Here is a 12,151-nt window from a genome sequence, read left to right on the forward strand (position 1 = left end):
GATTCATGAAGTAAAAGTGGGAAGATCAAAAGTTCAGCTACATATCAAGTCTGGTATCAGCCTGACCTAAAGACACTGTCTCCAAAAATAAAAATAAAGTCTAGAACACCAACAAAACATGATTGGCTTGGGGTATGGTAGGATGTGTACCTATAATCCCACCATTCAGGAGGCTGAAACAGGAGGATTTTATGTTTGAAACCAACATGGGCTCCATAGCCAGTTTGAAGGACTAAAGACCTGTCTCAGAAAATTAAAAATCAAAGAGTAAAATAACTTAATGCTTTTCAGTATTTCAATATAAACAAGAACAAAAAATGAAGTGTCATTTTAGAAAATTAGTGAGAATGTGTGCTTTAAAACAAAAACCAGTATTATCTGGAGGGGAGGGGTTAAATCTTGCAGAGAAGCAAATCAGCACATAATTTTCTTTCCTAGCATGTACATTTTTTTCACATTTTAGCATTTGGAATTGGGATCCATCTAATACAATTGATGTCTTGTCATGGTTTAAATGGGAGCCTCTTTCCCTTTAATGAAACATGAAAATACTGCTATGGAAATGTCAGATAAGCTGCACAGGAAGCAAAGATAAGTGTGTTGACTGTGTGGCTCAAGACACAAACCTAGTGCAGGGTGCTGAGGCCCTTCCAGGATGGGGTAGCACAAGCTTAACAGTGTTTGGTTTATCTTCTAGGAGACACAGTAGGGTTTCTGTTAGACTTGAATGAAAAACAAATGATCTTCTTTTTAAATGGAAACCAGCTGCCTCCTGAGAAGCAAGTCTTTTCATCCACTGTGTAAGTAGCTCCTCTCAGTCGAAGATTTAATAAATTCATGGAATGTACTTTTCTCAAGGATAAAAACCAAAAAGTTTTATCTAAGCAATTATGAAAAAGTAGTTTATTTCAATTAATTAGAGTTCCATCTGATCTGACCTCAACGCCCAAGAGTTTGATATTACAAAAGAATTGATATTACACAGAAAGCTAAAGGTGTGGGCTTCCCTGACTCACAGACCTATGTAGGTTAATAAACTGAATCTGCTTCCTTCCTTTCTATCAGTGTGCCTGGCTCATTTTAACTTTCAAAGTGACTCTGTATGTGACTTGCTTTTATAATCTCTGCTGAACTCTGTTCATTTTTATTTGTAGATCTGGATTTTTTGCTGCAGCTAGTTTCATGTCATATCAGCAATGTGAGTTCAATTTTGGAGCAAGACCATTCAAATACCCACCATCTATGAAATTTAGCACTTTTAATGATTATGCCTTCCTAACAGCTGAAGAAAAGATCATTTTGCCAAGGTAAGAATCTGCCCAGCTCTCTCCAGACTGTCAGGTGCATCTCATGAAAAATCAAAACAACTTATGGGAGATTTTTTTTTTCGGCATTGAACAAACAATTTTAAACAAGTAATCTCACTGAAAACGTTGGCTTTCTGGGAAATATAATTTAGTAAAACAGATCCCAAAAGATACATACAAACTAATGATTATTGTAAAATTATCTTAAAAAATATTAAAAGCTTTGTCTGGGAAAAGCAGGTAGTTTCATGAGCTCTCCATCAAATTGTAACTGATAGCGCCTCATTATTAATTAAAGCAGCTGATCTCAATCTGAGTCAAACGACTCTTTGACAAGGGTCATCTAAGGCCATCGAATAATAGAGATGTTTACATTATAATTCATAACAGTAGCAAAATTACAGTTATGAAGTAGCAACAAAGATAATTTTAATGGTTGGGAGTCACCACAACACAGGGAAGTATACTAAACGGTTACAACATTAGGACCACTACTGGAAAGTGTCATGGGACCCAGAAAAGAAGAATGCGCATGTCCACATTCTTTTTATGAGTTAAATAGCATTAATGTAAAACTCAGGAAAGGATAGTGTGGTGGCATCTTCTTATGGTCCCAGTAGTGGGAAGCGGAGGTAGAAGAATCTCTGTGAGTTTGAGGCCAGCCTCTTCTAAGAGAAGAGAGAACCTGTCTCAATCAATCAATCAGTCAATCAATAAATATCAGAAAAACTGTGGCACATTTACACACACACACATACACAAATGCAAACTAACTTTACTGGAACTATAAAAAATTCTTAATATTAGGAAATCAGTAAATTGTTAACAGACTTGATTTCTTGAAAACAAGTCCTTTTGGGTCTAAACTGCATAGCAAATGTGCCACCACTGTTCTACAGCCAGTAACACAACAGAGTGCATTTCAGGTAAAGCTTCATTGCCCTTACTTGACAGAAACTGAGACTGGCGTTGTCTCCTTATAAGATGAATGTAGTGTGTTCCTTCAGTGAGGGAAAGGTTCAGCTGCTCCACTGATTACTGCTTGTTGAAGCCTGTTACATATTATGAGCCAAACTTTACCAATTTTTTTATTTGGTTTGGCTTTTTTTGTTTGCTTGTTTTTTGAGACAGGGTCTCTCTATGTAACAGCCCTGACTGTCATGGAACTTGCTTTGTAGGCCAGGCTGGCCTCAAACTCAGAGATTCACCTGCTGGGTCTCCTGAGCACTGGGATTAAAGAGGTAAGCCACCACTGCCCAGCCAGAGTTTATCATTTTTTTAGCTGGGCAGCTGCTTGAGCCAGTATGAGGCACAGGTGTTAGACCAGTAAGACAGTCCCTCAACAGTTGAGGAGGCCCTGCTGGCCAGGACATAGCTTGTGTTGAACCACATGCCATACCCATAAATGGAACTATAATGCAGTGATAGCCTGGCTTCTGTTCTGAAGTAAAACATAGGTCTATAAGCTGCGTCTTACTTTACCTTACACCTGTCTCAGTGAGCGGGTACTTTCCGGTGAACTAGAACATGTGACAGTAAGAGAGCAGCAGATAGTCTAAAAACATAAAGGCCATTTTCATTGTGCTTAGGCATCTGAGGTTTGCTCCTCAAAGTTTCTGTGCGTTTTGTCTTGGTTCTTGACAGAGATTGTGAACTCTAATTGCTCTTGGTGAAAGTCTGAGGTGACACCTCCCTTTCATCTGTCACACTTCAGTCCCTTGTTTATCCAGTCTGCTTTTCCTGGGATGAGGCTCATAAATGATCTGAAGGGCACAACTGATCTATGGATGGGTTCCCTGCATCTTCAGAGTTACACATCCCAGAATGGGGGTAGAAAGTTAATTTTTATGGCCAACTTAGTGACTCACTATTTACTTTTATCATTCAGAGTCTGTCCTGCCTTGAGTAAGAACAACGGATTACATGTTAGTTCAATTTCATTCTGAATCTCGACTTTGTTGTCTGACAAATACACAAAGGTTTTGACACACATACAGACCTATAATCTGAACTACTAAAGAGGCTGAGCAGGAGGGTCGCAGCTACTACCTGGAATTGTGTTGTTTATGTTATGTTTATTCTCTTCACTGTTTATTCTTAACCTCTTTATTATGCTGAATTGAAATACATACAGAAATGTAAGAGAATCGTTCAGTGAAGCACATATGTCCTTAACTACAGTAGTCAGCCACAATGGGTGCTGCCTCTCCTGTGGTCTTCCCTCATCCATCTAATAACCCATTTCTATTCCAGTTTCTCTATTGCTGCTGCCTAGAATGGTCTCTGCAGACAGCAAGGCTCATTTCCTCCCTCCCTCGAATGCCTCTTAAAGTTTGCTTAGTAAGCCCCACCTTGGCTACTATTATTCTAACCCCTGAACTTCTCTCTCTCTCCCTCTCCCCCCCCCCCCCCCCACACACTTCCTTTCCTCTTTCCCAGTTTATTTTTTGCCATGGCATTCCTCAGCATTCAGCATAATCATTTTAGTTCTGTCTCCCCCACTGCCACATGAGTACAAAGGCTCTATAAAAGCAGATATTTTTCCTGGTTTAATTTGGTTTGTTTCTCTTTCTTTCTGTTTGTGGATTGCCCCGCCCCCTTTCTACCCTGTCAACTCTAGAGCCCTAGCTGCCCAAGACTCATGAGGTTCCCCTACCCTAGCTTCCTAAATGCCGATTCTAGCTGTGAGCCACCATGCCTAGCTAAGGGCACTTACTTGGTCTCCTGTTCACTGCTGAATTACCAGGGCTTGGGGCACATGGCAAGCCTGTAAGTGAACTTCAGGAGAGCAGTTCCACCCATCTGCTTTCCTGTCCATGCTGAATGGAAGAATAATGGAAGGGCTCAAACCTGAAGTGTCTAAACTTGCAGGGAGTCTACATGTCATAAACCCCTTTACCTTATGCAAAAACTGAGTGTTTTTCCTGGGAAAGGCTTGTACTTTTCACCAGATTCTCAGTATATGTGACTTAAATGGTTGCTGGTAAAAGAATACTGGATTAGAACCAAAGAATCTGAATTTGATTTCCATTTAATAAGTTCTTATATAAATCATTTCGTTGAGTTTTAGTCTATTTATTTATTTGTTTGTTTTTGTCTATAAAATGGCAGTCAAGCCTCCTTCACTCTGCTAAAGCTGGAAACTTTACTGAAAAAGATTGTAAAATAAATTTTCCCTGTTAGGGCTTTTTGAGAGCTTTTATGTGCCCCGCTGCTAACTGACTCCTTATTGACAGAATGAACTTTGTATTGCTTTACTCAGGCACAGGCGCCTTGCTCTGCTGAAGCAAGTCAGTATTCGAGAGAACTGTTGTTCGCTCTGTTGTGATGAGGTGGCAGACACACAGCTGAAGCCATGTGGACACAGGTTAGATCCTCTGCTTGTTAGATCATCTTCCACACATCATGTTCAGCAACATATCATCCTGCTCTTGAGTTACTTCTGGGGAATTAGCAAATCTATAGCTGCTCATCAGGGTCTTTAGATTATTGGACTGTAGTAAGCTGAATGAAGGGTTAAGTTGCCAAGTAGTACTTACTGCTTTACAGAAAATACCTAGAGTAGATAGAACAAGCTGTTTGATATGAAAAGCCTAGAGGGTTTTTATTTACTTTTTGTGGAGTTTTTTGTTTTTTTGTTTTTTTTTTTCTTTTTTGTTTACTCAGATAAACACACATACACAAATAGATTTGGGGAGGTGGAGTTTGAGAACATGGAGGTTTCTCTGTGTAGTCCTGGCTGTCCTGGAACTGGCTCAGTAGACCAGACTGGCCCCAAACTCACAGAGATCCACCTGCCCCTGCCTCCTGAGTGCTGAGATTGAAGACATGCACTACTACACCTGGTTTATATTTTTGAAATAAATCATGCTTATAAAATGTGAAAGACTTATTTTTGTGAACATTTTAGGAAGGAAGTCACTTTGAAGTTACCTTCCTCATTAGTTTCTTATATTTCTAAACACTGAAAAGGTGGCGCTTCCATACCATCTGACCAAATTTCAGCCAGGGAAAGGAACATGGAGGACATCCTAGATCCCATAGGACAATGTCTAAGCATCACACAGCAGCAAATAAACTGAGAAAGCCATCCCAACTAACATTATATAGGAGGGTGAACAGCGTGGCAGCCTTGGCCTGACGCATGCTAACAGTCTGATAGCAACACTCAATGCTGAAAACAAAAGTTGCCTGTATCCATCTATCCGGTTTTTGACATATCTTTAGTCACTTTATTGTCCAGGGGTCTTGGCCGCAGTTTGCCAACACAGGAGTGATTCAGTGACCCAGGGTTTTCTGAAGTGGGTTAAAAGTGCATGCAGTAGGTTTCTTCTTGCCTTAGCTATTGAAGTTCCTCTCCTATAGCCCAGAACTTCTCAGATTAAATACCTTTGCACAATTTAGTTATCAGGGCCTTACAAACTGATAAAAAATTAAAGGTCTTATGCCTTCATACAGTTTTCTGTCCTTCTTAATAGTAGGATCTAATCTTCATCTTTGAGCCCTTTGGCACTTCTGATGGCCTTAATCACATTTAAGGACTAATTGATGATGTGTAAAGATTTAGAAGTAGGGCTGGAGAGATGGCTCAGTGGTTAAGAACACTGACTGCTCTTCTAGAGGTCCTCAGTTCAAATCCCAGCAACCACATGGCGACTCACACCATCACACCATCTGTAATGATATCTGATGGCCTCTTCTGGTGTGTCTGAAAACAGCTACAGAGTACTTATATATAATAAATAAATAAATAAATCTTTTTTTTTTTTTTTTTTTAGAAAAAGAAATTTTTCTTTAAAAAAAAGATTTAGAAGTAATTATTCTGTGTGGTCAAAGTTTCTGGAATATCTAAAACAAAGTTGGAAAGAAAATCAGAAGAATTCCAGGGTTCTAGCACAATTCAGTTGGATGCTATAAAGGCTGCACCTTTTCAGTAATTATGAGTATAAAGAAGTTAGAGTTAGTTTTAAGGGTGATGATAAAGAAGGAAAATGAGGATAAAATGAATGACAAGACCTGACCCTTAGAGAAGACTGACTGAGATGACACCATTTCTCTTGCCATAGCAAATGGTTATAAAGTCTGCCTTTGCCTCCCTTCCTAAAGCACTGAGCCCAGATACTTAGCCTGGTGAATCTTTAACATTTCCCAGGGGAAAGTAGTTCTCTAAATGTCTCTCCCCACAGCACTATTATAAAATCTTCATGGTGAACACACTAAAAGCTGAATAGAAAACACCAAAGTGCTAAGAAGACTTCTTTTTGTTTCATTTTGGGTTTTTGTTGGCATGGATGGGGTCTCACTCTGTAGGCCTGGCTGGTCTGGAATGTGCTCTGTAGTCTTGTACTCACAGAGCTGCAGGAGTTTCTGCCTCACAAGTCCAGGGACTAAAGACAGGAGCCACTATACCTGGCTATAAGACCACTTTTTTAAGTTTATAATTATAAATCCAAATAAAATATTAGTAGCTAGAGGCTAGAGAGATATCCTAGCACTTTCTGCTCCTGCAGAGAACTCGGGTTAGGTTCCCAACACCCACATAGTGGCTCAAATCCATCTGCAACTCTAATTCCAAGAGATCTCATACTTTCTGACCACTGAGGGCACCATGTATGCAAGTGGAGCATAGAAAATTGGACATACAAAAAAATCAAGTACTGACAAAAATATATTCATATAGTTTTATGCCAAAATGCTTTGAAAAATATGTATATGTATCTCTTTTTTTAAGAAATAAAGTTGTAAGGAAAAAAATTTGGACATACAAGCAAAACACACACATAAAATAGGTAAATCTAAAAAAGGTTTTAATAAATAAAATAGCATCCAGCACTTGGGAGACAGAGAGGCAGGTGGATCTCTTGAGTTCAAGGCCAGCCTTCTGGTCTACACAGTGAAATAGTCTCAAATAAATAAAGAACAGATAAAAATTTCCTTAATGATATTTAAAAATACTGCATTTAAGCTAAATGCTAGCATCTTTATTATCTTTGGGCAGTACAGGAATAGAACCCAGACCCTCACACATGCTAGGCAAGTGCTATGCCCCTGAAATATATCTAATGCTTTTCTTTTGTTTCTTTTTCTTTTATAATTTTTGCTTTTGAGATGAGGTGTTGTTACTGAGCCCAGGCTGCTCTGCCTCAGTGTCACAAATGCTAAAGCATTGTAGATGTGACCACACTCTCAGTAACTAGCATCTTTTTAATGGTGATATGCTGGAAACATTCCTTTTTTCTTTTTCTTTTTCTTGGGGGTGGGGGGGGGGGCATTCTAAGGTGCCGGGGGCAAGACAAAGATGTTTGTTGCTGCCATTGCTTTGATTTACAATGTGAACAAAAGTCAGCACCTCTGCTTGCTATGTGCATAAATACAAATCTGTTAATAGATTTATCTGAAAGTTCTTTTTATACTGGCTTAGAAAACAAGCAGAGGGCTGGAGAAATGGCTCAGTGGTTGGGAGCACTGGCTGCTATTCCAGAGGTCCTGAGTTCAAATCCCAGCAACCACATGGTGGCTCACAGCTATCTGTAATGAGATCTGATGCCCTCCTCTGGTGTGTCTGAAGACAGCTACAGTGTACTCATATAATTATAATCATTTAAATAAAAAAGAACAAGCAAAAACATAAGAATGCATTCCAAGGAGTATTCATGCTTCTGTTAAAAAGCTAGAAGGGCTGGAGAAATGGCTCAGCAGTTAAGAGCACTGGCAGCTTTTCCAGAGAATCCTGGTTCAATTTCCAGCACCCAACTGAAAATCTAATATATAATAAAGGCCTTGTGTCACATTTGTGGTATAAGATATATTTGGTAAATTCTCTAGAATAAATGACAAGTTGATAGAGGAGGAAAAACTATTTATGTGTGTATAATATGTACATACAGATTTTAATGCAATATAAATTTATTCTACAGGTAAATAAATAAATTTACCCTTTCCCCATTAGATTTGTTAACCTTTTAGATTTGGCTAGCAGGTAGAGTTTGGCCTTTAAAGCATTAATTTAACTTTTTTATGTCTTTTTCCTCAGCGACCTGTGCATGGATTGTGCCTTGCAACTGGAGACCTGCCCATTGTGTCGTAAAGAAATAGTGTCTAGAATCAGACAGATTTCTCATATTTCATGACACATGTGAAGAGATATCATGGACCTATTTCTACTCAATTCCAGCCAATGTTGAAAAGAAAAGGAAAAAAAACCACAAACATCTCTAACCAGTTGTACGCACATTGAAACTTATAGCCATGGCCAGATTTTATGCTAAAATTGGTAGTTTATCAAAGACAAATTCTCTTAGTATAATAATCCAACTTACCATCCCTGAATTCCTTTTGAGGCCAAGGAAGGCTGAATGTCAGCATCTGGGCCTGTGGTACTTCCATGAGGCAAGGGTCTCCTGAATACTGAAACCACGCCGGAATTCTTCATGTTGGGTTGATTTGGTTGTTTAACACAAGGTGTTTTGTGTCTTAGTGTACAGTTTTTATTTTGGGGTGAAGTCATTTTTGGAGAAATAATTGGCAGCGTATCTGGGTTAAGTGTCACTGGTCAGAGAACCCCGGTGTGTTAAGCATGGATACTGCACTGCAAGACTTGAATCTGTAAATGTAGCGCTGCACAGATCACACAGGTCATTACTACAAACAACATGAAGATCGTGAAAGGCTGACTGTAGGGAAAAGAACAACAAAACCCTTTTTTTTTTTTTTATATTTCAGTGATTCCAAAGAATATTCTAGTTTTTTTAAACTACAGAAAATTGGTGGTATTTTCACATTCATGCTGTTTCTATCCAGTTTCAGTGCCCACATTTTGTGAGAAAAAAATGTTTTAACAAATGCAGGTGGAACTCTTAAATCAATTGCAATGTTAGACTGGAGAAAATTGGTAGTGTATCTTTGAGGTACCATCAAATCAGGTTTTTTTGTTATGTTTTGTTTTTTAATCAGTATTGTTTTGGGAAGTAATATACTTTGAAACTCTTGAATTGATCTCTAGAAGACAGTCTGAGAACACATATCCTGTTGTTTTAAATAAATACATGTTTTTGAATAGCAAGTTCAATCATGAATTGTTGACTCTGTCTTCATCAAAAGTGTTTATATCCCTCTCAGGGTCTCTGGTGAAGGCCTTCAAGAGTCCACTTTTTTCTTACAGAAAAAAAAATTGGAAGGTAGAATTGTAAATTTTTAAAACTTATTTCATAATGGTGTACCTCAGCGACTGCCTTTCAATTTATGCCAAGTCCTTACTTACTGAGTTTATACTTGAACAGTAGATGTCTTCTGATTTTACAGTGTTTCCAGCTCACTACACATTCTTTTTCCTTCTTTTCCTTCTTGTGGTTCATTAAACCAGTCCACTGCGGAGGCAATCTCCTGGCTGTATGTCTTGGGGTGCTGGGGTTTCTTTGTGTCTCTCTGGTCTTCCATAAGTCCAAAAAAAACTATATATATATATAAATATATATACAGATATAGTTATGTGTTCTTTCAGCTTGTGGTGAATGCAGTAATTTGAAGAATAAAATATCTGTTGCATTTTTTACTCTTAAGACTTCACAGCTCTCATTGGTGTCTTCTACTAAAGCTCCTACTCTTCAGGGTAGGAGAGAATCAAGTATAAGAAGCAAGGAAGAAAAGCCAAACCTATAATACCAGCACTCAGAAGGCTGAGACTGGGAGTTTACATGAATTAATTATCAGCCAGCCTAGGCTACTACATAGTTAATTCCAGAACAGTCAGGGTTATACAGCACTGGATCGTTAGCTCAGTGGTAGATTACTGTCTGGCATGCCCTGCACTCCTTCCCTAACACCTCAGAGAAAAAGAAAATTAAGTTTAACTAGGCATGGTGTATAGCGCTGAATTAGCTATACCACTTTGTGCTTCGGAAGGGTCATACACACACACCCACCTAAGAGTTATTTGGATTCTCAAATGAAAGACATACACGCACGCACACACACACACACACACACACACACACACATACATCAGTTAATTTTTGATACGCCCTGCAGTTCTAATCCTTCACCCGGCTAGCATACATTTCCCTCCAGTACTTCTGGCTCAACACCTTCTAAATCTGTGTTTTATCTTTCCTGCCCTGTTACCTTCTGGGCAGCCTCTCCCATAGGGCTGCTTTCCCTTTCCACCTACATTTTGGATGAAGTTTCTTCAACTCTAAATCTGATTTGTCTCCCTCTGAGACATGGCAATCTCTCTCCTTTCTCCTAGTTCCTAGCTTGCACAAATCTAAAGGTCATGCCTCAGTCTACCTGCCCAGCCATTGGCTTTCTTTATGGATCAATCAAAAACCAATTGTGAACAAGGACCTGCTCCAGCATTTGGGCACACAGATTTCCAAGTTGGGGAGCTGAAATAATTCAAAGCATTAGGACCAGTCCCCAACATTAGTGATTGATTGCCTTTAGTCCCAGTGCCAGGAAGGCAGAAGCAGGCCAATCATAAAGCTCCAAGCTACCCAGAAGTACAAAGAGACCTTGTTTAATTACATGTCCATCTAGCAGATCTTTATTGAGCAGCTGTAATAGGTACTGGCACTTGCCTGTGTGACATGTCAGACATCTGCTTATGAAGTAGCGGAAAGAAGCAATATAATTTCTATGTATTGTGATAACTTGCTAATGCCATGAAGGAAAAGAACATGCTGCCATGAACATAAGCATGTAGTTATGGGGAGAATTAGGCAGAACTATGTTAGATGTTTGGCTAACATATGGGTAGGGAAAGTTTCCAGAAGAAAACTAAAGGAGGCATAAGGTCAAAGCAGACAGAAGGGACTGAATAAAGGTTCCTAGTACTGAGTGTCTAGGTGGGCATAGCATTGTGGACAGAGGTGCTCACCAAGGAAAACAGCTGGTGCAGGGAAGACAGACAGTGAGAGGAGCTTTCTCTGCTGCTGGAGGTCAGGGAATGCTTATGAAGGTAAGGAGCTTGTATTTCCTTCTAAGTACAATAGAAAAAGGCAAGAGCATATTAACCTTGGAAGTACCTGGATACTGTCCTTAGAGAATGACTCTGCCCTCTATTGTGGAAAATTTAAAAAAAAAAAAAAAAATCTAACAGGAGCTGAAGGATTGCAGGAAGGTGCCAACTTTCTATAAATCTCCCCTTAAGCTTTGTTCCCAAGGTGTCCTGCTTTTCCTTTTTTCTTTTTCTTTTTTTTTTTTTTTTTTTTACTTTAGGACTATCAAACAGCTTCAGTAGTGAACTCATTAAAACATTGAGGATGGAAGCAAACTCATCTTGAAGCTGCTTTAAAAGAAAACATACTGTATGTAGAGAGAATGGAGTTACGTGGTTAAAAGCACTAGCTGCTCTTCCAGAGGTTCTGAGTTCAATTCCCAGCAACTACAAGGTAATTCACAACCATCTGTCATGGGATCTGATGCCCTCTTCTGGTGTGTCTTAAAATAGCTACAGTGTACTCACATTAGAATAAATCTTTTTTAAAATATGCCTTTTTTATTTTTTAATTGATTTCTCTTATGTGCATTGGTGTTTTGCCTGCATATGTCTGTGTGAGGGTATCAGATGCCCTAGAACTGGAGCTGAAGACAGTTGTGAGCTACTGTGTGAGTGCTGGGAATGGAACCCAGGTCCTCTGAATATCATCCAATCTACTGAGCTATTTCTCCTGCTGTCTTTTTTATTTTCTTTTCCTTTTCTTTCTTCCTTTTGTTTGACATCTTTTGAATAATGTAAAGCAAGAAAAAAAGTCATGGTGCTATTTGCAGTTCCAGGAAATAACTATTGAGCCTCAGGAACAAAATGACTACTGCAGTAAGAAATTATTTTTATGATTTTAACCATC

At 39.0% G+C, this 12,151-nt stretch overlaps 1 protein-coding gene across 3 annotated transcripts in view; it reads left to right on the top strand.

Moving 5' to 3' along the window:
• RSPRY1 (ring finger and SPRY domain containing 1) overlaps positions 1–9,802 on the top strand; it is a 45,577-nt gene extending 35,775 nt beyond the window's left edge. For 2 of the 3 annotated variants that reach the window (XM_080937333.1, XM_080937334.1), the window contains exons 12-15: positions 698–800; positions 1,155–1,307; positions 4,570–4,674; positions 8,341–9,802. In XM_080937333.1, the coding sequence (XP_080793459.1) occupies positions 698–800; positions 1,155–1,307; positions 4,570–4,674; positions 8,341–8,437 (458 nt within the window). In that variant the 3' untranslated portion in view covers positions 8,438–9,802. The remainder of the gene's footprint in view (positions 1–697; positions 801–1,154; positions 1,308–4,569; positions 4,675–8,340) is intronic. The other variant, XM_080937335.1, reaches the window with a different exon arrangement.
• Positions 9,803–12,151: the final 2,349 nt, after the last annotated feature.

Source organism: Micromys minutus (genome assembly GCF_963924665.1).
Source record: "Micromys minutus genome assembly, chromosome: 24".
In the NCBI taxonomy this organism is placed as follows: Eukaryota; Metazoa; Chordata; class Mammalia; order Rodentia; family Muridae; genus Micromys; species Micromys minutus.